This window comes from Antechinus flavipes, chromosome 5 (assembly GCF_016432865.1).
Source record: "Antechinus flavipes isolate AdamAnt ecotype Samford, QLD, Australia chromosome 5, AdamAnt_v2, whole genome shotgun sequence".
In the NCBI taxonomy this organism is placed as follows: Eukaryota; Metazoa; Chordata; class Mammalia; order Dasyuromorphia; family Dasyuridae; genus Antechinus; species Antechinus flavipes.
Genome location: NC_067402.1, coordinates 115054507 through 115081991, shown reverse-complemented (window position 1 = coordinate 115081991; position 27485 = coordinate 115054507). Strand labels below are relative to the sequence as shown.

The 27485-nt window shown below is 46.0% G+C and overlaps 1 protein-coding gene and 1 non-coding gene across 9 annotated transcripts in view; both read left to right on the top strand.

Moving 5' to 3' along the window:
* Positions 1 to 13468: 13468 nt before the first annotated feature.
* Positions 13469 to 13540, top strand: TRNAP-AGG (transfer RNA proline (anticodon AGG)). The gene has a single exon. It is a non-coding gene; the product is annotated as a tRNA-Pro (tRNA).
* A 4745-nt stretch (positions 13541 to 18285) lies between these two features.
* Positions 18286 to 27485, top strand: part of CCDC136 (coiled-coil domain containing 136) — a 29072-nt gene continuing 19872 nt past the window's right edge. For 5 of the 8 annotated variants that reach the window (XM_051961924.1, XM_051961919.1, XM_051961921.1 and 2 more), the window contains exons 1-4: positions 18578 to 18694; positions 20289 to 20393; positions 21497 to 21766; positions 21954 to 22028. In XM_051961924.1, coding sequence (XP_051817884.1) covers positions 18637 to 18694; positions 20289 to 20393; positions 21497 to 21766; positions 21954 to 22028 — 508 coding nt within the window. In that variant the 5' untranslated portion in view covers positions 18578 to 18636. Of the gene's footprint in view, positions 18356 to 18577; positions 18695 to 19693; positions 19809 to 20288; positions 20394 to 21496; positions 21767 to 21953; positions 22029 to 24424; positions 24536 to 26642; positions 26740 to 27485 lie in introns of those variants that run through there. The other 3 variants (XM_051961920.1, XM_051961923.1, XM_051961925.1) reach the window with 3 other exon arrangements.

Sequence of the window (27485 nt, the reverse complement as noted above, 5' to 3'; positions counted from 1 at the left end):
CTTGCTCTTGGATTGTCTATCAATATGCCCACTTGCTTCCTCTTATAGATTATGTTTCCCCACCCCTACCACAAACCACCTTGAAAAGTCCCTCAAAGCCACTTATGGGTCCCCTGGAAGATCAGGGAGGAAATTAAATCCTAAATACAAAGTTTGGGATTAGGGATTCTTGAGCTCCCTAATCCCCCTGTTATTTTGTTCCCTGACCCGGGAGCTGTTGGTATACTGTCAGGGAGTTTGAGGCTGGGCTTAGGGCATGAGGAGAGAGGCCTGGGAAGACCAGGACACAGGAAATGGGCACACAAACTGGACTCTTTTCACCACCTCCTTTGTCAGCCTGTAAGAGCTCCAGAGGCCACCTCCTGTTACTCCACACTGGTGCCCCGGGGGTCCTGCTCCACAGCAAGGCTCCCTACTCTCAGCCGTTCCCCACCTTAGCTGGGGGAGGGAATCTACTGTCCTGCCGCTGCCCTCTCCCCGGACCTCCCTCCCCTCAGCCCCCAAATTATCTCCTCCTTCCAGGACGAGAAGCCAGAACGGATTGGGGGGTGGGACAGGACCATAGCATCAGTGCCGTCCGGCTGTGAGCCAGCTCGGGAGAGGATGTCCAGAGTCAGTCAGGTCAGCCCCAAGAACACGGCGGCAGTGACATGTTAATGCCCAGGGCTCTAAAGCAAACTGTTTTCCTCATAACTTGAACAGGGCCAGAGGCAAGAGGGGTCATGTCCCCGTATTATATGGACAGAGCAGGCAGCAAGGAGCCAGGACAGAGTCAGAATCGATATTTGGGAGAAATAGAAGTAGGACGGGTCACAGGGAGACTCCACTATCATAAGAACTGATAGAAAGGGACATACAGATCTTTCTTGGCTCTGACTCCTAAGCAAAGCAAGGGCAGGAGAAGGTCTCTGATTCACCCCTGCATTTTTATGTTTAGTAAATGATGCTGACCACCAGCTGAGGGCAGGAACCAGCCTCAAGAATAAATGTAAATCCTCAGTCACAACCCCTCAATCCCAGCTTCCTCAACTTCTCTCTGTTCCCCAGAGAGCAATCAGAGTGCCGTCTTTCTTTTCTCCATCTCTCAGTATTTTTCATGGCTCTCATTAGCACTATAAATCACAGCTTCTTAGGAAAGGCAAGAAATGTCCTCTTTCAAAGACAAAACCTTCCGAGTACTCTTCCTTTCTCTAAGGACCAATGTTCCCTTCTTGGACTTTTTTTTTGGTTCCTTTTCAATATTTTGATTATTCTGCACTCTTTCTTCCTGAGTGGGACCGGTTACATCTGCCCCTTACAGTTCCAGGGTACATTTGGGGGACTAGGGATGTATCTAACACTGCTAGCTCCATCTCCCATTGCAGTGTTTTTATACTGTTAACTGCCAGCAATTAGTGCCCTGGTTCTATTTAACTAAGCAACATCAATAAACTTTTTCAAAAGGATATTTACTGGGAAGGCATAACAAAAAAATTATAAATTCTTTTCCCCCCAACACCTGAGGGACATCCCATTCTTTGTATTGCATTAGTCCCTGGGGAGAGTGGGCTCAGGCTTAACAAGATTTTGACATAGCATTCACACCACCAGATTCACTTCCCAAATGAGATATGGCTGATGGGTAGATGACTCTGTGTCTCTGTTATTGCTGGGATGGCTCAAGCCAATCACTGGACGTTCTTCACCATCTAGTCCAGCTGGACTCCTAGTGGTCCTCTCTTCTGATCTCGTGAAGCTCCCAGCTTCGTAGCCCTCTCCAACATCCTTCACTTAAAACAGGAAAGAGTAGATACGGTGAGGCACACAGCCCTGGTAAGGAGATGGAAGCCTGAAGGCATCTTCACTGTGTTTTCCTCTCCTTACTCCAGGTAGGAATGAGCACTTCCTGGCTGTTGATGTTTTTTGAATGCACCTTAGGCCATCCAGTCGACAGTCTATCTGTCTCATGTGGTTAGCAGAACAGAATTAATTAAGGAACATCCGCATATGCTCCAAATTAGGAATGGGAGAAAGGCATATTGTATTAAACTCTGTAAATATCTCACTGGAGCTTCACAGCAACCCTGGAAGGATGATTATATTATAATTATATTATGAATCAGTTCAGGAAACTGAGGCAAATATTCAGATGACTTGCTCAGGCTCATAGATCATAAGTATCCAAGGCTGGATTTGAACCCCAGTCCAGCCTCTATCCATTGTACCATCTAGCTGCTTCAAAGGAACTTCTTTTATACATCAGGTTCATCCAGAACAGACCTTCCCAAAACAAAGACTCATATATACAGAAATACATATAACAGATGTTTTTGTAGTGGCAAAGAACCATAAACTGCAAATCTATTGGGGAATTACTGAACGATTATGGTATGTGAATAAATACAAGGAAAGAGATGAGTTCAGACTTAAAGGAAATGATTTCGAATATGAAGAACCAGCATAAAATATTTTACAATAACAACAGTGTAAAGACAAACATCTTTGAAAGACTTAATGATTCCGATCATTGTAATGACCAAGATTCCAGAGGATCAGTGATAATGTGTATCACCCACCTCCTGACAGAAAGGTGGACTCGAACTGCAAAATGAGGTGCACATTATAGGAAATTGTTTTGCTTGAGTTTACGTATTTATTATAAAAGGTTTTTTTTTCCCCCTTTCTTTTCAATAGAGAACTGGTGTAGGTAGGGAGATAAAAAGAGAGGTGGGTAGAAGTGGAGTTCCCCTCCTTCTAAAATTAAGAAAGAACAAAAAGAAAGCCAGAAGAGATTCCAGACAAACAGAATAGTCTTGAAAGTTACATGTTGAATTTATTACATGCTTAAAAGCAAGTTGTTTATGTTAGAAATTTGCAATTCAATGTATAATTTCCTTTTCTACATTATATATGGAAACGCTCATTTTGTTTGTTTTGTTATGTTCAGAATAAAAAATGAGTAAAATTTAAAAATAAAAGACCTCCAGTGAAGATCCATCCATGACTTCCCCAGTCAATATGTGTATGGCATCAAGGAAAGTTGGTGGAATCTTTGGGGTAGCCAGTTGGCCATCTTGGAATTAAGAAGACCTGAGTTCAAATCCACCCTCAGACATTTACTAATCATGTGATTCTAGACAAGCCACCCAACCACTCTGTGCCTCAGTTTCCTCATCTGCAAAATGAGGATAATAATAGCACCCACCTCCTAGGATAATAATGAGAATCAACTGAGATCATATTTATAAAGCTCTTTGCAAACCTTAAAGCACCATACAAATGTTAGCTCTTATCAGAGTACATTAAAAGAAGTGTCCAGGGCTAGGAGATAAGGGGTCCCATTGTATTTATCTCCAGGTACTACATTTTAAAAAAGATTTTGATAATCCAGGATTTCCATAGGGGGCAAGCAGGATGGTGAAAGGGTTAGAGTCATTGTAGTGGGACAATGACTGAAGGCACTGAGAATGTTATGTCTGGAGGAGGGATGCCTTGGAAGGTGGGAAAGGGCACTACAGCTGTCCCATGGAGGAGTAATGAGATCTGTTCTGCTTGAGAATTAGAAGCAATTGTTAGAATTGAACATAGAGATGAATTTACCCTTGAAGGAAGGAAGGCCTTCTTAACAATTAGAACTAACCAGGAGTGAGATGCTGCAGAGCTGAGTGAATTTACTGTCTTTGCTTGTCAGCATTAATTTGCATCTACTTCCTATATGCTTATGTAAGGGGACCGATGTGGGGGGGGGGAGAGAGATGTGTCCAGATCTCCCAACATGGACCCCCTCCCCCGCATCCTGGCTGCTCTTACCACATGGGTAGGAATGGCCTCCTTTGATTGGCTGTGTGGCCAAACCAGGCCAGACTGAGCTAGTCCCTCAGCTCTCTTGCTGCATCCAGAGGACGAAGATCGCAGCTCAGCCACAGTGTGGATGCTACGAGCTGGACCGGGAGAAGTGGACCTGATGGTGTCTGTTTCTGTTCTGTTATTTGTCCCCAACTTTAGCATTCCCCCTGGACCGGGGAATTCCAGCCACGCCAACCTTGGAGTCAGGGTTGCGGACAGGTTGCTAGACTGGCAGGGTGCTGGCACTTGAGACCAAAGGCACTGTGGACTTGGAACTTGGGACTGTGCTATATAGGAACTGAATCCCCTCTCCAGAAACTGAGGTGGTGGAAGGGGAAAGGGAGATTAAGTATCACATGTTGGGCAGTAAGTTTGTATATTTATCATTATACCTTTTGATGTAAATATTCTTTTATAAATGCTATTCCAATGGCTCCTGTGCTAGAAGAAACTGGAGGGTGGGACTGGAGCCCTTTGTGAAGAGCCAACCTCCAGACCCCCTTAAGAGCAATGGAGAAGCCTGGGCATGGGTGAAATGTAACACATCTGGCCTTCCTGGCAGGATGGGCCCAGGGAAGCCAGTGTTACCTTGACACATATACATGTTGTTTCCCCAGATAGAATGAAATCACCTCACAGGGGACGTTGCTACCCAATCACCTGGGAGGTGCTGAATGATGCTTGTTGATTGATAGATTCTTGTTCAGGTTTGGGTTGGGCTTCTGAGGCCCCATCCAGCTCTCAGATTCTATAGTCCGTGATTTTCCTCATCACTCAAATGGCAGAGGGAGCGAAAAAGAGAAGGGAAGAGTCTAGTTCTACTACACCAAGGGATCAGCAAGGGTCACAAAGAGAAGTCCAAAGAATTTTTTTTGTTCCAAGTTCTCTCTTACCCTCCCTCTAGCTTCTTCCTTACCCAATGAGAAGGCAAGCAAGATGATATCAATTATACATGTGAAGTTATGCAAAACCTATTTCCATATTGCCAAAAAAGCAAGAAAAATGAAATGAAAAAACATGCTTCAATTTGCAATCAGTTCTCTTTCTTTCTCTGGAAGGGAACAGCATTCATTTTTCATCATGAGTCCTTTGGAACTGTCTTGGACAGTTTTATCCAAGTAGATGTCTTTCCCAGTTGTTCATTTTTACAATATTACTATTACTATTACCGTGTCTTCTCACTTTGCTTTGTATCACTTCATATAGGTCTTCTCAGGTTTTTGTGAACCTCGCTCCCTTCTCATTTGTCATAGCACAATAATACTCCATTATACAACTTGTTCAATGATTCTACAATGGATGAACATCTCGCCAATTACCAGTTCTTGCCACCACAAAGCAGTTATAAATATAGATGCTTTCCCTTTTACTTTGATCTTTCTGAAATATAGACCTGGTAATGATATTCCTGGGTCAGAGGGAATACATAGATTTATAGCCCTTTGGACATAGTTCCCAATAGTTCTCCAACATGGTTGGACCAGTTCAAATGCTAGTTTTAATAGAAAAAAGAAGCTAAGATTTCAGCTAAGAGAAGAATCAGAGTTGGTTATTCAATCTGCCTCACCTATTGGTCTAGGCATAAAGGCAAATTAAAGCAGAGAATAGAACTATGCAAACCAGAAAACCAGTAGAGTCAGATGGAGCCCAGAGAGAATATGAGATAGGATTTCAGAATGGGTAAGGTTGTGCTTCCTTCAGACACTGCCAGTCAATATAATTCTAAATATAACCCATGGCATATCGCTTGAAGTTCTTTCTGGGCTCTGAGGACAAGGTTTAACCTTGAAGGGCTCTTGATAATAACTCTAGAAGTTTATTTTCCTTTCCACCCAGCAGTCTCCTTGGGAGTATCAGAATTTGTGTCTATTAAGGACCTAGACTATTGAAAGCTACTAAGGATGGCAAAACATTGACATAATATATAGGTTTATTCAAAGGCATATAAAGAACAAAGAAGGGGAAGGGGCATTTATACAGTGTTTACTAAATGCCAAGCACTTTACAAACATGATCTCTTTTGCTTCTAGCAACAACCCTACAAGGTTGTTACTGTTAATAGCCCCATTTTACAGCTGAGCAAAGGGGCAAAAAGATGACTTGTAAAGTATCACACAACTGGTACATGTCAGAGGTCAGATTTGAACTCAGATCTTCCTGACTCCAGACGCAGTGCTGTATTCATTGCCTACCCTGCAATGCCCCTAAGCAGTGACCTGTTTCCAGGTTAAGTAGTGTTCCTACTTCCAGAGTCAATCACAGTTCTTCAAAATAAATTCACAAAACCAGTAGATGAAGTCCCAACTGTGTGACTGGAGGGGATAATTTCCCTGGGGACCTCCCCATTACCTCTTTTCCTCTGGACTCTCAGCTTACCTCCCAATTCAGACATCCTTACATAAGAGTTTGCATTGTGTTTCTCAGTTCTTAGCTCTGCCCAGGTCAATGAAACTACCATTGGTCCCACTGTGGCTCACCATTCCATGCTCACCTAGGAAGGAGCCACTCCCTTTGTAATGGCACCATATTTTCCTCTTGCCCATAATGCAAAAATTCTATTTTTCTTTATAGAACATTCTCTCAGATTTTAAAAAATTAGATGTTTCATTAAAAATAATATTAAACATCAAGAATGTTTGATTAGAAACTTTATACTTAAATTTCAACACATAAAGTATCACAATATGTTTTCATTTTTTCTCTTCAAATTTTCGTTATGATTCTTGGTCCATTCATTTCCATGTCCTTTTTCTCATATTCATAAGCATGAGTCTGGCATGTTTCATTCATTCTGCACATAGGAGGTACAAAACTACTCATGTTCTATCAAATAAAATCCTTTCTGTAGTCTGTTACATATATTTTTGTGTTATTGCATTTAAAAAATATTTAAAAAATACTTTCTACTTAGTTGCTTTTTGAAAAATCTCAACTTTGTCACAGTTGGACAAAGGGGAAGAAGGGTTTTGTTCATGCTAAAACTAAGAGATTATAAGGAAACTGAGTATTTCAGAGGCCAAGCAAAGAATTATGGCAGTAGGAGAGCATGGGGCTCCCCTTCCTCAATCCAAACCTGGGGGATGGATTGATTAAAGAAAAAAAAGTTTTAGATCTCAGAGAACCACAGGAGGTCAAAGAAGGATGGAATGTCAGACATTGTGTTGTCCAGCTTGAGCCTGATCAAAAATCCCCAGCACGACTTTTCCAGTTATTAAGCATCCATCTAGTCTTGGACTGAAAACTTCTACCGAGAGAGGAACTGACAAGGCCATCCATTTCATTTTGGGATAATTCTCACTGTTTAGGATATTTTTCCTTACATCAAGTTAAATTCTGTTCTGTTGTCCCCACAGTGTCATTCCACATTCTCCCTGAGTTATTTTCCCACAGATGCCTCTAGTTTCAAGCCACTAAGAAGTTGTTTGGGGTGATTAATATCACCCAGTGTTCTCTATGGGGCTAAATTAGGACACATCCAAGGAACAGGCTAAAGAAGCATGAAAGAGATTGGATGGAGTGACACTCTCTGCAACAAAAGCAAGGGCTTTCTAGAATTTCAGTCAGGATCCTTTTTCTTGAACCTAAACAAAATCTAAAACTCTTGAACTTATCTCCTTGGGGGATGGATGCATGAAATAAATCAGCTCCTTATAAGATTATAATTTCATTTTTGTGCTTATATCCCCAGCACTCAGCACAGTATCTTGCATGTAGTAGGTACTTACAAAATGCTTGATTTCTTGTCCACTGTTCCTTTTAGTCCTGTCAGATTCTTCATGATGCCATGTAGAGTTTTTGTGGCAAAGATACTGAAGTGGTTTGCCATTTCCTCTTCCAGCTCATTTTTCCCTCAATATTATTCTATTTTTCCAAATACATGTAAAGATAGTTTTTAATATTCATTTTTGTAAGATTTTAAGTTCCAAATTTTTTCTCCCTTCCTCCCTTCCCTTCCCCTTCCCCAAGATAGCAAGCAATCTGAAATAGTTTGTACATGTACAATCATTTTAAACATACTTTTATATTTTTCAGGTTGTGCAAGAAAAATCAGACCAAAAGGGAATGAGAAAGAAAAAGCAAAAAGAAAAATAGAAGTGAAAATACTATGCTTTGATCTACATCCAGTCTCCATACTTCTTTCTCTGGATGCAGATAGTATTTTCCATCCTAAATCTATTCTCCAGCTCATATTACAGATGAGGAAACTGAGGCAAAGTGAGTTAAGTGACTTGCCCAAGGTCACACAGCCAGTAAAATGTGTGAAGCTAGATTTGAATTCAAGACCAAGGAATCTTCTTAACTCCAGCCCAGTGCTTTATTCACTGTACTACATGGCTACCCCATTGACCAATAGATGCATGCAAGGACATCCTGACAAGCATTTATTCACCTAGGATTTAGTATCTGAGGAGTAACAAATGGCTGCTTCTTAACTTTATAACTGTATTCATGGGATTTCCTAGAGTGTATCTATGGAATGGTTTCTAGAGCAGTTGACACTTTCATACATCTAGAAAATAATGGCAAAATGTAATCTTTAAAAAGAAGTCTAATCTTTCAGTTTTTATGTTACACTCACTTTTTCCTTTTCTTTTTCAGGTTATACATGGGTATTCATTTTTTATATCTTTTCATACAAGTCATGTTGGGAGAGAAATAATTAGAACACGAGAGGAAAAAAACAAAAGAAAAAAAAGGTGAAAATAGTATGCATTGATACACATTCAATCTCCATAATTCTCTCTCTGGATGAGAATGGTGTTTTCTACCCAAAGTTTATTGGGATTGCTTTGGATCACTGAATTGTTGAGAAGATCCAAGTCTATCATAGTTGATCATCACTGCTTACTGTTACTATGTGCAATGTTTTCTTGGTTCTGCTTGCTTCACTCAGCATCAGTTCATATAAATCTTTCTAGGCTTTTCGTTCTTTCTTTATTTATTTTATTTATTTATTTATTTATTTTTTTTTTTTTTGTGAAACAATAATGTTCCTTGCCTTTGTGTACCTTTTCAGTCATTCTCCAATTGATGATATCCACTCATTTTCCAATTCTTTGCCACCACAAAAAGAGTTTTACAAACATTTTTGCACATGTGCTTTCCCCTATCTTATGATTATTTTGGGTGCAAACCCAATACACACTCACTTTTAATTATATTTCTATACAACCCCCTGCCTGGTGAATTATTTTTTGTAATAAAAAACAAAAATGAGAGTTGTTCAGTCAACCAAGACTGATGGCATATTCAATGCATTATGGGGACATAGTCCCTTAACTCCTCAAGGAAAGGAGAGAAGGAGATGGATTTTTTCATTTCTTCTCTAAGGTCAAACTCGATCATTATAATTATATAGGCAGTGTTCCACTCCAGACCACACACAAGTATATATGTGGGCGTGTTCATTTCATGGGTTGCTGTGGCCAGAAAATCAAATCTTTTGATGATGAGGTGAACCTATCCACACTTAACCAGGCTGGTTTTGAACAACAGACTATTGCAAGTTCCTACTCAAAACCTTTCCAAAGTAATTTTATTAGTTTAAGGACACAGCAATGTATTATATAAATATATATTATATATAATATTATAAAATATATTTTAAAAAGCATAATGTTGATTATATTTTGAAATAGAAAGTTTTAGAAAATTTCAGAGAAGAAAACAACAAAAGGTTTTTCAGGGAATAAAAGGCAGAAAGAAGTCTTTGGGGAAGAAAAACAAAGGCCTCCAGGCCTTTATATTTCTCCTTCAAATTGAGCAGAGTCTGAGCTAGTCTACGCTAGCTGTGGCTGTTATTGCTCTGTGGAAGACCTTCTCAGAGATTGCCTTGGTCTTCAGAGGTGGGCCTCTGGCCAGACTCCAGGCCCCATGCTGCTTCCTCATACACCAGGGAGGTCCATGAATTGGACCACAGCCACACTTGTGGCTTGGGAAATACAGCCTTCAGGACGCTCAGATTTCCCAGAACTTAGGCACTCTCCCAGGCCTGCCTTTTCCCACCTTATTAACACTGGTCTCCCCTCACTCTGGCTCTTGCTCTCCTTATTCAAACAGCAAAAGACAAAAGTCTCCAAACTGATTCAGGGTAGCACAATGTTTGGGTAACAGGGATGGCAGGAAGACAAGAGAGGGCTGTAAAGGGGTGTGAAGGTAAAATGTGTCACAGAGGCTGCGGGTTCCAAAATCAAATAAATGTTTTTGGAGGTGGAGGCTTGTGGCAATATTTCATGATGAACTTTAACCTCAAAAGAAGATTGTGGGAAGGACTTATGCTGATAATGGATCCATGCTCCAGATGGTAAGTAGTCCCTGCACGTGGAGCAGCAATCTGGAATGTCTACAAGATGCAGCTGGTTAAAGTCCTCCATGATGGCTCCAGCCTACCTGTGCAGGATCATTAGCCATCACTGCCCTGCACACATGCCATGATTCTGCCAATTGTTTTTCTTCCTGTTCTGTACACCAAGAAATTGCAGCATACCTCCCATCTCTGTGTTCTTGCAGAGGCCACTCCACTCCTAGAGCGCCCTCCTTGCTACTTTTGCCTTGAAGAATCCCTAATTGCCTTCAAAACTCAGCAGAAGCACCATCTACTACTTGAGGTCTGTTTAACCTCTCCAGGTGCTATCCCCCCAAACTATACTATTTTAAATGTTTTATTCTAAATTTAACAAACACCAAATAAAATGGGCAACCTTGGAGAGGAGAGAGACAGAGAGACAGAAAGAGAGAGAGAGACAAAGACAGAGACAGAGAGGGGGAAAGAGACAGAGAGACAGAAAAAGAGAGACAGAGAAGGAAAGAGGGAAGACAGAGACAGACAGAAAGAAAGATACAGAGACAGGGAAAGAGAGAGAGAGAGGATATATATATAGATATAGATATAGATATAGATATAGATATAGATATAGATATAGATAGATATATACAAAGAGAGAGAAGAAACAGCAGAGAAAGAGAGAGAGAGACAGAGACAGAAAAACAGAGAGAGGCAGAGACAGAGACAGAGAGACAGAGAAGAGAGAGAGAGAGAGAGAGACAGAGAGAAAGAGAGAGAGAAATAGCAGGAGCAGGACTTCAGACTGGGTATATTCTCTGGACCTGGCTAAAATATGTGTGTGACCCAGAAACCCCTGATTTGTTTCTTGGTCTCCAGATGACTTGAAGACGACTGTCCACTGAGTCATAGGAAGTCCCCACTCAGCAAACTGTAAGAAAAGACAATTGAGGCTGTGCCCTCTTTTGTGCACTGCACGTTGGAGCCCTTCCTGCTCCTACCCCGAGTACTCGCAGCAAGGGGAAGAGGGGGCTCCCTTTTCCCTCACCATTCTCAGCGGCAATAGCGGCAGGAGCACAGGACAAAGAGACAGGAGGCAGCCAGGGGCCTCTTCCCTAAGCACAGACCTACAGGATCTGGAGGAATGTTCTCAGCTTGGTGGCCACTTCATGCATTCCCGAGCCAGTGCTGGCTGCCAGCAAGAGCTGCTTCCTGTGACGACTCTTCTGAGAGGAAAAGGACAACCACAGGATCATTCTGAATCTGAAAGAAATCAGAAACCGTCCTTGCTGTTCTTGGAGTCACTTGGTGCAAGCCTAAGATGAAATCAAGATGTTTGTTCAGCAGCCCCACAAAACGGAGAGCTCGATGGAGGACCGTGGGGGAAGCCATTATTTTTAATAATTGGCTCTTAGGAGATTTCAGTATTTCTTTTGTGATGGAGGAAATGCATAGCTGACCTACAGCTTCTATCCATTTTGTACACTGAACATTTTCAAGAGTTTGGGAATTTGTGTGTGTGTGTATTTAAGCTATAAATCTGTTCTAAGCTTTTTTTTTTTTCCCCCTGAGGCAACTGGGATTAAGTGACTTGCCCAGGGTCACATAGCTAGGAAGTGTTAAGTGTCTGAGACCACATTTGAACTCGGGTCCTCCTGACTTCAGAGCTGGTGCTCTAACCACTGCCCCCTAGACTTTATCTTAAAGAGATTCCCTCCCTCACCCCAAGGGACATTCCAAGATCGGAAGCATAAAGAGCCACAGAGGTTATTTTCCCTCCAGGATCACACTCTGTTTGGCTTCTGAAGCTCCTTCTACTCTGAGAACTCCTTCCCTCACTCCTCTCCACCCCCATGCTCTCTGCAATCTAATGTCATGGACCTCCTTCCTGTTCCTCACATACAAGACTTTATCTCCAGATTCTATGCATTTTCTTCTGGCTATGCCCATTTCTGGAGTGCCCTTTCATGTCATCTCCATCTCTTGGCTTACTTTTAAGTCTCTGCTAAAATGCCACAGTCTATAAGTATTTCAGAGCCCTTCTTCGTCAAAGTGCCCTCCCTCAGATATTACCTCCAATTTATCCTGTGTAATAATTTGCATGCCGTCCAAGTCCAATAGACTGCGAGGGCCTTAAGAGCAGGGACAACTTTGCCTTTCTTACTACTATACCTGGCACATAACACGTACTTAATAAATGCTATGTGACTGAACACAAAGAAGCCAGCCCCTAATGGATGCTCCTATTTGGGATCAGGTTTACCTTACGACTCCAGAGCAGGAGTCTCAACTTCTGCTTTTTGAAGTTTTCCCTGATCTTAGTGATTTCCCTCTGAGACCACTCCCAAATTATCCTATATGCTTTGTTTCCGCATATTTTTTTTGCCTGTTCTCTCTCCCGTGAGATGGTAAGCTCTTTGGGACTGGAGACTAATTTTTGCCCTTTTTGGTATTCCCAAACACTGAGCACAGTGCTCAGAACACATCAGATGCTTAATAAACTGTAGTAAACTGATTGCTTGTTGGTTGACTTGTTGGTTAGCTGATGTCCAGGGTTAGGGAGAGTCAAAAATAGCAGGAAGCAAACTACAGATCTAAGTAGAAATCTTCCAGGATTGCCTTATGGTTTACAAGAACATTTTCATACACATTATTTTGTTTTGATCCTCACCACAATTCACTGTAATGCAGAAAGAATAGGTATTGCCAATGAGATATGGGAAGCTTAAGGCAGATGAAATGATCTAGAATCCAGAGCATCTACCCAGTCCTGCAGTCAGCATTCATTCCAATAGACCGAATTCTTCCTTCTCCTTGTACTTTCATATTTCTTAATCCTGCTTCTCACTTATAAACACTATTGCCTACTTCCCTTTTTCATATCTTGGGTTAAAGGACTTCACTTAGTGGGCTTGGGATTTGTTTGTTTTGTGGACATAGTGGGAGGTGGAGATTTAAGTATAGAAGATTGCAATGAAGCTCATTTCCTAGAGTTTTGAAGAAAAAAGAATAGTAGGAATAGTTGCTGGATGTTACGAATTCATTCTGTCCCTATCCATGTTTTAGAAGTGAATGCATTTGCTGTCTGGTCCTTCCTCCTCCCCCTCAAGCTCCACCCCCATCCCAAAGCCACAACTCAGTATATACACAAAGACCAGCATCCAGAGCAAAGACTCTCCCGACTATAGCACTGAAGCTGGGAAGGGGAGGAGAGAAAGTTCAAAGAGTGAGGCGGAGTGCAGCCAAGGCCTGGGCTGAGAGCCAGGTAGGCTGGAAGGGGAGAGAACAACCGCCAGTTACCAGAAGACTTGGATGCTGACGATGTGGCAAAACCACATCTGGACAGCTGTTTCTGACACGGGCTCGTTGGTCTAGGGGTATGATTCTCGCTTAGGGTGCGAGAGGTCCCGGGTTCAAATCCCGGACGAGCCCCATTTTATTTATTTACTTTTTTTTTTTTTATTATTTCACATTTTGGGTGAAGAGGCAGCTTAGTTCCTCCATCTTTAAAATGTGAAGGTTGGTCTACATGGCCCCTGAGGTCCTTTCCAGCACTTGTTCTAGGTTAATGACCATTTTAGAGCCCAAAACTGCCACTGAATTTCCCCGTATGCATCTTGTGCTTTCACCATACTAAACGTTTCAGGCTTTCACAAAAGCCAGATAGGCACAGGATAGTTAAGATGCAACTGGGGAACTTTGGGCAAAACAGTTTTCCTTATGAGTCAGTGTCCTTAATTGTAAAAGGGCGTTAGCCTAGATGGTCCTTGAGATCCCTTCTAGCTCTGACATTCTTTGAGGATGAGAAGGCTCAGAGTTGATGGTCAGACCTCTAGCTTTCCTGGCTTAGTCTCCCTCCTAGTGATTCACAATAATCTTTTTTTCTAAGAGACTCTGACAGAAGTTCAGTGAACCGAAAGAAGATTCCAAGAGGACAAACCGTAGGCAGAAGCTAAGGACTGGAGTAAAAAAGTCCAGTTGCTGGAGTAAAACCCAGAAGGCTGCAGGAAGCAAATGAGGGGCAGGAGTGAGAAACCAAGACAGTCAAGCGAATGATTTTCATAAATCTATAGGAAGGATGAGCTGCTCAGATGGGATTAGGAAGGATGAGCCCCTGAATACAAGGAAGGGGTTTATTAGAACCAACTCTTCTCTGAGCTGATTACTAAGATGACAGGTTTAGGTCATCCACTACCGGTGTCCCACAGGGAAGCAGTGTGTTTTGGTGGTTAGGGCATTACAGTAGGTAGCAGAAGAGTTGGGTTCTAATACCAGCTTTACCTCCAAAATAGCCGTGGGATTGAACAATTTGCCCAAACGTCCCTGCCTTAGTTTTCTGCCTTGTAAAAGAAGGGGATAGAGGAAGGCTAGACTAGATGACCCAGATCTAAAATTGTCTGTCTTTAATAGAACTGGATTTGAGTTCCAGCCATAGTAATGAACCCAGTCCCTCAAAGACGGATCAAATGCAGGAAACTACAAAGGAGTTGTTCCTGAATCTTGCTTCATTTCTGAATCAGACCCCCTTGAGGCTAATCTGATTGGCCTTGACATTCTGTAACAGACCAAGTTGAAACCCCATCACTAAGGATGGTTCTGGGGGTCCTGAGGAATTCAAAAAGCTCAAGGGGAAAGAGGTAGCCTCAACCCTAGACAGAGGATACAGAATAAATTCAAGATAAAACTGGAATCAAACTAAGACTAGTCTGGGTTAAGACATAACCTGGGTTATGGATACACTCCAGTCTCAAGACTAAAGTAAAGAGAATATAGACGAGTTAGAAAACTGGGAGTTAGGACTATTGGGTATAATATATGTCTCTCTCTATGGGAAAAATTTCTGAGAAATGTGGTATTTATATGTTTGAAATTAACCCAGTAAAGGTTTAGGGATTGGAATTAGGGATGTGGGGGGAGTGGGGGAGGAGAGGACTGAACTTGCCCAAATGTCCTGCCTTAGTTTTTTGACTTGTAAAAGAAGGGGACAGATGAAGGCCGGACTAGATGACCCAGATCTAAAAGTGTCTGTCTTTAATAGAACTGGAAAAATTTATTTTTTAAGGTAGGCCTAGTTTTTCCTAGTCCAATAAGCTGTGTAGATCCTAGCCATAGAAGCAATTAGGTGATAATGATTAGAATCCTGGGCCCAATGTCAGGAAGAGCTGATCAAATATGGCCTCAGACATATACTAGCTGTGTGACCCTGGGCAAATCATTTAATTTCTGCCTTAGTTTTCTAAATTGTAAAATGGAGATAATTGCATTTACCTCCTAGGGTTGTTATAAGGATCAAATAGGATATCTGTAAAGTGCTTAGCACAATGCTTTTTTTTCCCTTTTCTTTTCTTTCTCCCATACCACCTCCCTATATCTTCCTCCTTCTTCCAGCCCTTTTTCTGTAGTCCCAGTTGATTGGTACCTTCCTGCTTATGACCTCAGGGTGGAAAACTAATTAGACTCAGTTTAAATAGGACCCTCTCCTATAAAATACCTGCACTATCCTGACCAGGGAGTTCCCTGAGCAACATGAAGATGGAATGCTGGATCAAATTCTAAGAACAGCTTCTTACAAACCATCCTAGATTCCCTTCGTGGCCATAGCTAAGATTCCCTTGCAATACTTTGGTTGATCATTTCTTTGCCCTCCCCAATCCTACTTTTGGGGGAGTGGATCTTCCCCAGCTGATGTTAGGATTGGTGGGCTTCCCTAGTTTGGAGGTGTCAATCCTGGCACTGGTGAGGGGGAGAGGCTGTAAACTGCTCCAGTGTCCTTGCTTTGTTGCCTGTGGCCTCCCCACCTTGGGCTTCCTTGAGCATCAAAAATTGAGTCCCATAGCCCTCTCTTAAGCAGATCAAATAAAAAGGCCTGTGGCTTTCAAGCACTGACCGGGCCATTTAATTTTTTTATAAAGTCTCTTTAACCGTAGCAACAACTGATAACCGTGTGTACTTGGCAGACTGTGTCAAAGTGTATGGCATACAAACCTGAAGGATTAGGCAAAGAGCACATCAGAGTCATACTGAGGTATTTCTGAACCTGGACAGAAGTGGGTTGGGGCTGGCTAGCAGTAGAGATAGCAGGAGAGAGAAGGTCCTGTGGCCCCAGGGGGTGCCCCCAAGTTTCTAAGCTTCTGAAAAAGGACCAAGAGAGCCTTACACACAAGCAATCTGGAAGAGCTCAGGAGAAATCACTTAGCCTATGGGCCTCTGTGAGTAGATACAAAAGATTTTGTGTATATCAATGTGCTTGTGAGTCCATTTGTGTATTGCTATCACTTTCTGGTTGTGTTACCAATTCCTTCCTATAGGAAGGCAATGGAGTCCTGAAGGCAGCAGCACTCAGAACATAACTGAAACTTAGTAAACTGGAAGGTTTGGCTTTCAACTGGAGCCTGCCATTTAACCAGCTGGGTGAGCTGGGGTCTCATTACCTGTCAAATGAGTAACAGAGCACCCGCCTTACCTACTTAACAGGGCTATTGGAGAATGAAATAGGATATGTGAAAACATCCTGTAGCACAAGCATGGCACACGTGTGCATGTGTGTGGCTGGTGCAGTGAAAAAGCAGTATTGGAGAGAGGACTGGCCACAAAGACAGGACCATATGCACCCACGTCCAGCCTCGGACACATCCTGATTGGGGGATCCTGAGCAAATCACGTAACCTCTGGGCCCCAGGCACCTCTCCAAGTCTACCAGGCAGACCGGTTGGCATTGACGGACAGGGATCCCTACTAATAAAACCACAGATCCAAGCCAAAACAAAAGACAACCCAATGCTGTGTGTGTACAATTCTCTGGATATATAATGGCAATTGCATATCTACAGTATCTACAGAGTTGACCTGGCTGAAGGCCAAGTACCTCAAACGTGCTTCCCCTGATTCTATAACCAGCTTGGACTCCACCAATCTCTGCCTTGGCTATCAGAAAAGATTAAGACTTGGCCATCTGCCCAGCTGCTGAGTGCATCGCCACCAACTCTCTCAGCTTGCAACCACTTCCTCTGGAGTTGATAATCAAATCAACTCTTATCTTTATTACACTGGCACTTCTATACCCGTGACTCTGACTTGTAGCCTGCTGAGGCTATAGGGCCACTCCTTGTATCTCATACAAATGAAGTCCCTGCGCAGTCCCTAAGCCCCTCTTCCTCCTTTTCCACCATGCTCTCTGAACCCCTTTTCTACTGCTCGCAGAGTAGGGACGTATGGCTTTATCTCCAGAAGTTTACTTTGAATATATTTCCTATTTGTTGTTCAGCATGTCCAATTTGCAATGAACCCATTTGGGGTTTTCTTGGCAAAGATACTGGAGTGGCTTTGCCATTTTCTCCACCAGCTAATTTTACAGTTGCCCAAACTGAGGCAAACAGGGTTAGGCGACTTGTACAGGATCTCATAGCTATTGTCTGAGGCACTCATCCATTATGCCGTCTAGTTGCCCCATATTTCATGTTTACTTCCAAATATACAATGTTTTCTTCTCATAGACCATAAAATCCTTGGGGACTGCTTGCTTTGGTCTATATTCCCAGCACTTAAAGTTACTGTTATGAGGAAAGACACTTAATAATGGCTTGTGGAATTCTATTGTATTAGGGAAAGAAGAATGTAGAAGTTCAGCATTTATAAATAAGGAAATCAAATCCCACTTAACAAAGGGCCGTGTGGGACCAGTGAATATATAATAAAGCCTAAGGACTTGACTCTAAAGGCGGAGGAGAGGGGCATCTGAACCCACCGGCATTTCCTCCGGCCCCCATGTCACTCGGGAGCACCACTGAGATCTGGGTTGGAAATATCCTCCCTGTCTGGCCGGGGATGCTTCTCGGAAACAAGACAAAGCCCAGGGCTGGCAGTTAGCTGGCCGAGGTTCTTTGGACTTGGAGTGTGCTGTGCTTGCGGATGATCATTCATTCCATCGTGGGAAACGCCATATTAGAAGGGTGCTCCAGCTTTCCCCAACAGTCTAGAGGCGCCGGAGTTCTGCCTCTCAGTCTCCGATGCTCCTCTGGGCAGACCCTCTACCTTGCTTCTCACTGACTCCCGGTGTGTATGTGAGGGGACAGTGCTGAACCCTCTCCTACCGCAATTCTAGCATAGAAGCAGTTACTGAACTCAGAAGTCCAGACCAGCTCCCAGACTGCTGACCAGTGAACCTGTACTGGCCTTCTTTCTGGGGTCCAAGGATGTGGCGCGCAAGGAGCCCCGAATTTATGCATCCCTTTCCTAGGAGCAAGGCAGGTTGGCAGCACCGAATAGATTGGGGGTGGGGAGGGGCTGGGCTCTTTCGGACCCTGGGCAAAGAGAGAGGCTATTCCCTCCCTCCCCCATCCCCGCCAGTGGTTGCGTCAGGTAGGCTGGGGAGGGGGGAAATGATGGAGAGAAGAGGGGAGCTGGTGGGGTTGGGCTAGGTCCCCGCCTTCTGCACGCCCTCCCAAGCAGCTCCTCCTCTTCTCCTCCCGCCCTTGCTCCCCAAGGCTCTGCGGCTTCATCCCTCAGCAGAGCGGGCCGCGGCTGCGGCCATGGACACGGAAGCTGGGGATGGACCGGGAGCCATGAGCTGGAACAGCCAGTGCTCAGGTCAGGGCTGCAGTTCACCTGGCTTCTCCCATCCTCGGCTCCCCTCATCCTTCTCCATTTCTCCTCCTCCCCCGCTGCCCTTCCTCTCCTCGTCTGTCCCCTCCCTTCAGCGCTTCTTCTAGGTCCGCAGTTCTGCCTTCCTCTCCCTCCCGAGGCCGAGATCTCCATCTTCCCCTCCCTTTCCCCCTCCCCGCATGGCCAGACCCTCGGCTGCAGCCCCCCCCCCCCCAGGGGCTCTTCTGTCATCCCGGTCCTAGCTGCCGTTCTAGAAAGCCGCTTCACCTCCCTTACCTCCCGGGCTGCCCGGGGTTCCTGGGGGTGCACACAATATTCACAGCCCCCTCTTCCCCTAAGCATAGTGAAGAGTGAATAACTGGAGGGGGAGCGCGAGAGGTGGGGAGCGGGGAGAATTAGGTAGCAAAGTGATGGGATTTTACTCACAGTTCAAATAACAGAAGCCCCCTTCCCATTGCCCCTTCCCTAATCCCCAAGCTTTTTTCTCTTCACCTCTTCTCCCCCTTCCATTTTCTCTACCTTCCTCCTGCTCCCTTTCTCATCTTCTCTCGTAAATATTCACCCTCTGGGCTTAAGGGGAGGGTGACAGACGAACAGATACAGAGACAGACACACGGAGAGAGCTGGGTTTTGATCAATCTTGACTCTTCAATCAGTCAACAGTAGAACTGGAAATATGGGGGACAAAAAGCAGCCGATGTGGGAATCGAAGCTAAAATTGGCAAGAGAAGGGGAGGAGGATGATTTATAGGGTCAGGGGTAGCAGCAAAGGTGGATGTGGAGGGGAACTGTGGTAGGCTAGAGATTCACAGAGGCAGAGTTAATTGCAGAGCTGGGGGTGGGGCTGATAGGTGGGAACCTGTATTAGGTGTGTGTGTGTGTTGGGGGACGGGGAGGGAGGTGTTCAGTCAGAAGCAGAGCTCGGGGTGGGGAGTGAGGCAGAGAGAGGCAGAGGTCTGTTGTGGAGGGGATTCACATTCAGGGTACACGGCAGAGCTGGGAATGGAGCAGGACAGGCAGAAGCAGTGGCTCTAGGGACCCGTGTTAAAATGGAGAGTTGCCACAGATTCCAAGCCAGCAGCAGAGCTGGATGTGGAGGGTAGGGGAGAAAGCAGCAGCAGAAGTGGCCAGGACAGTAAGATGAGGGGGGTCACAGTCAGGATCAGAAGTAGACCTAGGGTGGGGGTTAGAGCAGATGGAAGCAGTTGAGGTTGGGGGAAGTCAGTCAGGATTAGCAGCAGAGCGCCCGCAGTAGCAGAGATGAACATTTGTTTTTTGGGGGGAGGATCAGTGACAGAGGCAGGTGCAGGGATGGTAATGGGGGTGGGGTTAGGGCCGAAAGCAGCAGCAGAGGTAGGGAGCTGGGAAGGATGGGCAGGGTGGTAGGGCCAGGGTCAGCAGCAGAGCTGGGGGTGGGTGACAGGCTAGAGCAGCTGGAACCAGCAGAAGTAGCATAGTTGGAACATCAGAGCAAGGAATGGGAGGTGCTTGGATTTATATCAGACATCCTTGATTAAGAAGCCTAAGGTGGGTACGCTCCCCAGTCTTTCCGATGCCTGTCCCACTTCTCCTTCCACAGGATTTCCAGTACCCCCTGCAGGGTCCTGTGAGGGATCTGAGAGCTGTGAGAGGAAAAAAGGCCAATGTTGGGGGTCCCTGGAGCGCTGGGGTCAGACCATGGATGGTATGTTTTCTTGCCCTAAATGGCTTTCTTTTCTTTCTCCCTTCCTACTTTTTAATTCCTTTCCTCTCTCCCTCCCTTGACCCCTCATTTCCCCTAATTTTTCCCAGAATCCTTCTCACCTCAAACTAAGGCCCAATTGTCACTTTAAGGATTCGGGCAAAAGCCTATCCTCACTGTTTCCTGAACAGGCCTAACCTAACTAGGGTCTATCTTGTGGGATAGGAGGAAGTCACATCACAGCAAAAGATTTCCCGATGAGTTCTTTCATCTGAACCACTGGTCTTCACTCCATCCCCACAAAGTTACCTATTCCCACCCCCAAGGTTGTAGTTTGCCTTTCAAGCCAGACTCCCTTCTCCCCACAGTTAGACCTCCCAGGTTGGAAGGAAGACATCATGGTAGAAAAGTCCCAGTCTTAGTCACAGGGCTGCAATCTGCTGGTGCTACCATTCAACCAACATTCTATTGCTCTGCTAATCATGCACTCCTCCCTGCACATTGTTTAAAGAACATATTATCATGTGGGTCACAATCCCACATTTGCCTTTCTGGAACTTGAGAGCTGCCTCTTTTGTCCCAGATAGCTTCAAAGGCTCCTACACAGTCTGATTTTCCTAGACTAGTGGTCAAGCCCTGGAAATTGATTTTAGAATTGGATGAGAGCTTGGAATCAATAACTTCTAAATTTCTTTCCAACTCTCTGATTCCCTATTCACTTGCCCCCAGACTCCAGGAGTCAGAAGTGGAAGCCAGGTGTCCATAGGAGAGCTTTCCTTCATAGTTCTGTCTCATGCCTTGAAGCCCCACCAAAAAACCCTGTCATTGTGAGAGTTCCCATCCAAATGAAACTTGGTCAGCAAACTCTAGGAAGATTCAGGGAGATGAAAATATCCTGAACCCAAATTCTACAGGTATTGATTTAGGAGGGGATGACCTACATCTTAGCTGAACGTAACCAGTCACAAATTTGAGAAATCTCAGCTAAAAAACGGTGATCTTGATGCTGATGTGCGTGTGTGTGTGTGTGTGTGTGTGTGTGTGTGTGTGTCTGTGTCTGTGTCTGTGTTTGTATCTATCTGCCTGCCTGGTTGTCTGTCTCACAGGAGAAGTATTGCTCCCGGCTCTGTATGAGGAGGAAGAGGAAGATGAAGAAGAAGAGGAAGAGAAAGAGGAGGACAAAGAGGAGGAGAAAGAGAAAAAGGAGCCACAGGACAGTGATGTGAAGTCTCTACAGGGAGGCAAGCCCCGAGGGCTGAGCCTCACTGAGACAGAGCTGGAAGAGCTGAGAGCCCAGGTGCTGCAACTAGTGGCTGAGCTGGAAGAGACAAGGGAGCTGGCTGGACAGCACGAGGATGATTCACTTGAGCTCCAAGGTGAGTGGAATCTAGGGTCACAAGCTCTTCACTTCTCAATGTCCTCAAGCGTGGTCTTCTCCACATCTGGCAAAGCTCTTGAAAACTAAGAAGGGGGAAGCTGGCAGGAAGAGGTGGAAGCCTTACCAAAACCAGGATCTTCTCAGGACTTGGGACTTCTCCTCAGCCTACTCCTGCTTTGTTTCAGGACTCCTGGAGGATGAGCGGTTGGCCAGTGCCCAGCAGGCAGAGACCTTCACCAAGGAGATCCAGAAACTCCAGGGTAATGCTAGTATTTGATGTAGAAAGCAAGGGATAGGGGGAGGGGGAGGTGGGCTTCATTTTACCATTTTTCAAGAGACTAATCCCATTTCTCTTAGCACTTTTTTAGTCATCCAAGATGATCTTTTCAAAATTAGAGAAGCTAGCCCAAATGTTCATGGGGACTATTTGTGCCCGACCTGGAGTAGAGCATCCCGAGCTCATGTGGGTCTGATCAGCCACAGTCAGACACACTAACTTGACTAATGTCAAATACGAAGGACAGCAACCAACCAACCTTTTCTTTACTGTCCTGTCATTTCCTCTGGATTTCACCTTCCACTTTTCAAACCATCTTCAAGTTCCCATCCCATTCTTAGCTCTTTTCCCCTGGCCCTTCTCTCTTTATTCACTCATTTTCTATTGAAATTCCTCTCTCACTCTTCTGCTTCTTTTCTTCCTGTCTTTTTCGCCTCTAATCTTCTCCTTTTAACTTACACATCCATTTTCCTTTGATGTCCAGGTCAGTGCCAGGGGTAGGTAAACCAGCTGGATGTTGGGATAGGTGGATTAGGAGTAGGGGCAGGGTCACTCCAGTTCTGAAAAAACTTCAGCATGGGGAGTACTGCATTCATCTTGGCTTGGCCACATTCCTTGTCCCCATTCTCTTGCTTTCAGAAGGAATCAGGATTAGGGCAATTGAGTCAACCAGAATCAATAATACTCACAAGCTGCAAAGTTGTGTAATAAGGGCTTGTATTCAAGGAAGGGCTCTCTTTAGCTACCAGGAACCCAACAGATGACCTAGAAATCTCTTCCCTTGTGCAGCTATCTCTGAGGAGCAGCTGGGTAGGTGTTCCAGATCCCACAGCAACATCAAGGCAGCTTTAGTCGACTCCTTCCAGCTTCCAGTTTCTGGGAGATGTCCTAGAAAACAGCTTCAGAGCAGGCCCTCCCCAGGGAGGCAGTCCAGTGTGGGACAAAAGGAGGAGGAAATGGGGAAAACAAAGAACAGAAAGAACAAAGAGATGAGCAGGAATAGAAGCAGCCAGCTGGGGCAAAGGGAGGAACAAAGAAAAGAGAAAAGGAAATGACAGAAGGCAGAGAGGGAGGAAAAAGGTAACAGTGAGGTAATCATGGTATAGAATGGCCAGAGTCCTGGATTTCAACTCAGTGGCCCTGGGTTCAAATTCTGACTGGGCTTCTTCCCAGTACCAGTTCAGAGAAGCTGATTCATGTCCCTTGGCTTCTATTCCTTATCTCTAGGGACTGCACTTCTTGTGACATTAATAACTGTGCATACAGTGTCCCACACATGCTAGGACCCTCAAAGATGCTCATTGAGCGGTTGCTCAGTTGTCCCTTGCAACTTTAAGTCGGCAGGAGCCCCATCCATCGTTTCCATAAGATCCATGCAGTTGATTCTCTTGCTCCCAGGCGCTGAAGCCCAGGGCCAGATCCCTGAGTATATTTATAGCTGCTGACTATGGGTGGTGACCCCATAGCCTTGCCGGCTTCAGGCGGGGATCCAGTGCCCCTACGGCCCCGGGCACCCGCCACAGCAGTATGTCCACTGGACCCAGGGGTCTAAGTATAAAAATATCTCTGGATTTCACACACACACGTGCAAACACATAGAGTCTGAAGCTGAGGAAGTCGCAGAGGAAAAAAAATTGTGCAGTCAAAAGAACAGGATTTCTTTCTCAGCTCTGACACCAGTTCTATGACCTTGAGCGAGCTGCTCAGCTCTCTCCGAGGCTCTTACTTTCCTTATTTGTAAATAAGAACAAAACCAGCTCCGCCAGCCGCCGAGGGCTGTGGGAAGGGACGAGGGAGAGGGCCGGAGGCAGCGCCGAGCCTTGCCCCGGAGAGCCCTGTCCTGCCGGTGCCCGCGGCCCGAGGCTTGGGGACCCCGCCGCTACTTAGAGAGAGCGAGCTCTGGGCTAGTGCCGGTCAGCGGGCGGAACCGGGACGCTGCTCTCGGGACCCGCGCGGTCACTGCCGCTCACGCCCTTGTGCGCTTTCGGGCTAAGTCATTTCCCTGGACCTCACTTTCCCTGTCTGTTTAAAAAGGGGGGGAGGGGATGAAGAGTAGAGAGGGGATGGGACTAGGGTACTTTGCGATCCCTTCCAGCGCTCGCCTCATGATTCCATGGTTCTTCCCAGCTTATAAAGCTTTATGCCCAGGGCACACGCGCTGACACCTCCCCATGCGCACACATGCACGCTCACACACGTGCGGCCCAAGGCAGCCGGGTCAGACACCAGCACCACCTTCCCGCAGGGGGCGGCAGAGCGTTTTTCTCTCTTCTCTCTCTCTCCCTCCTCCCCCTTCCAGTCTTTGCAGCTCTGCGCCCGTGCACTGCCCGTTTCCGCCAGCAGGGGGCGCGCGCCCCCGGGGGGGGTAGGCCGGGCCCCTGGCCGGCAGGAAGCGGCTACTATAGCCCCACGGGGCCGGGAGGGCCACGCGCAGAGGGGGTTCACCCAGAGAAACTACTAAGCGAGCCGGCGCAATGGAGTCCCTGACCAGTGAGTGAGAACCGACTCTCCGACCCGGACCCAGACCCCAAAACCCAAACTCGGCGCAGAAACCCCGCCCTACCGCCAATCAGCACAGACCACCTCGGAGACCCGCCTCGTCCCCTCCTGCCCCTTTTAAGGCCCGCCCTATTCCTGCCAACTCCCGGAGAAGCCCCGCCCCCTTCAACTCCCAAACAAGCTCCACCCCCGGCGCCCAAGCCCCGCCCCAAGCCCCGCCCACGCCCGCCAATTCTCCGCCTCAGCCCGGCTCCCGTGCCCCGGCCCCTTCCCGCCTCACCCCGGACGCTGCCTCCAGCTCCGAGGTGGGGAACGCCCCGGCCGAAGTTAGAAGGCCGTAGGATTTAGAGATGGAGGGACCACCGCCTTAGACTCTACCTAGGACCTTAGCCACTCCCTAGGCCCTCTCTCTCCTTTTACACTATCATCCATCCGTCAGTCAGTCAATCAACAAGCATTACACCTGCCACGCGCTCCGACGGCTGATGTAGTGGCTGGGCTTCTTACAAAGACCAAAAAAAGGGGAGAGAGAGAGAGGGGGAGAGAATCAGGCCCTTCTCTCCAGGAGAGAGGGAGAGGGCTCACAACGCGTACATGTATCAGTAGCTATCAGATTTGTGCAAGTAAGTAAGGGGAGCGCAGCGCTGTCCGTCCTTCCGCTGTCGGCGGGGAGCGGGCAGGCCGCAGCCCAGAGGAAGTTGGCTAGTGTTGGTGATGTGGCCCTGCCGTGGGGTAGGGCAGAGGGCACCTGACATGGACGCCAGCCCGAAGCTCCCGGGGTGCTGGAGTGCGCAACCTCTGTCCACGAAGTCAGACGGAATGAGAGCCGGTCTTGGAGTCAGGAAGCCCTGAATTCAAGTCCTGCCTCGCCTAGCAAGTCTGTGTGCCTCCATTTCTAAAGTGAAGAAAGACTCCGGGCCCTTGAAGGTCCCTTTTGGATCTCAACGTAGGTGGTGTGTGAGAAATGGCCTCTATTGTCCCTTCTAGCTCTAAGGATTCCAAGGAAATTGTGGGTGTAGAAGAAAGGGACAGAGGGAGTTGCTACCCACATCAAAGCTGCATAACAGAGCCTCCAGCGGGGTAGGAACAAGTAAATGGAGTCATTTTGGAAGAGTAAGGACAGAGAAAGGGTAAAAGTCTGAGGCTGCCTTGCCGAACCCCAAGGAAGAGGAGTGAAAAAGAATTGTCCCAAATACTGTTATCCATTCTAGATACCGCTGTTTAAGGACATTGATGAGCTGAAGAGCAGACAATGCCCAGAGCAGAGCAGCCAGGATGTCAAAAGGCCTTGAGTCTGAGTCATGAGGATAGGCCCTCTGGGGGGGGGGGGAGGGAAGGGGGAAAATCGTCCTTATGAAAGAGGAAACTCAATGATTAGACTTGGCCCCCAAACGAGACACAAGGAACAATGGAAACCCGCTGCTCGGAAGCAAATTTGGGCTGGATATCAGGAAGAATGTGAGATGTCTAAAAGTGGAGGTGGTTGTTTGGGGAGGTGGTGGGCTCCCCCTCTTTGGAGGACTCTGAATGATCCCTTGTCCGTGGTGTCACCACGAGGGGGGGATCATGTATGGGCTGGAGTTCACAGTCACAGGTCTTTTTCAGCTCTGAAATTCCGGTGATTCTGTGAAATGGCTTTTTGCCGGCAGAAGTACTTTTCAGGCCCTCTTTTTCAGCCATTCATTGGAGAAACTCCATCAAGTCTCTCAAGTGACGCTACCACCTTTCCAAGCTCATCTCATTCAGCCTGGCTCCACACCAATCTCGTGGCTCCCTGCGTGTATCATGCCATTTTCTACCTTAAGATTTAGAGCTGGAAGGGACCTTCAAGGTCATTCAGCCCAAGCCCTTCATTTTACAGCGAAGGGGACTGAGGCCCAGTCTTTTTTTCCTTACTCTCTTCCAGACTCACTTCTTAACCTCCTTTCTCTTAGGAGCCTTCTCTGGATGACCCCCTTCTGCAGTGATCGCTCCCCTCTGACCCATCCCTTCAGGAATGATCTGTGCAGACTAACTGACCTCTTATGTGTATGCATTTTGCTGCTTTGTGACTGTGCTCCAGTTATCTCACTTGTCTGTGTTTTGTATTCCAAACTAGACAATAAGCTCCTCAGAACCAATACTATCCATTCTAGCACTGAGTTCTAGAACTGAGGCAAGCATCGAAAACATGCCTGGGTCAAGCACCAGGAAAGGTCCCTCCAATTCACTTTTACAGAAAATGTTTGGGGGGAGGGGGCGTGGAAGGGGACTTTGGACCCAGGGACCCTATTTGGTGGTGGGAAGACAGAGGTCAGGCTTCTTCCACCAAAGCCTGTCCCTGGGAGGCTGGTACTGGTGGTGAGAGCAGGGAGCGGGGGGATCAGGCTGGGAGGAGCTCTCCTGCTTGGGGCAGGGGGAGAGGGCAGCTGGGGAGGACTTTCAATCAATTATTCTGGGTAATAGTCAGTAGAGGATTGGCCTTGTAGTCTGGGACCCTGGGTAATCTCTCCATGCCCTTGTAGAAAAGCTGTAGAGAAGGTGCTGGCTTGCATTAAGAGAGGATAGTTCCTCTACTGAGAGTTTCCTATACTATTGAAATCCCAAGTCCAATCTCTATCCCTAGACTTACCACAAATATTGTTGGTACCTTCCAAATTTGGGTACACTGGCAAAGCCCCGGTTGCCCAGTCCTAGTTATAGCTCTGAAGTTTCCTGCTGTTAAGGATTGTCTTTTACTACTTTTGTTCTCTTTCAGGAGCTCATTCTGTGCCCAGAGTAGTTAAGTAAATATTTGTCAAAGGAATGACTCCCAGCCACCCAGCTTTACCTACATTGCTCCTATAGTGTCCTCACTTCTGAGTTTTGTCCCTGCTAGTGCCCCTTACTTTCCTTATTTTCCCAATATTAGATTTCTTTTAAGATAGGTATGACAATATAGAAGTCCTTAGAACAGAGGTAT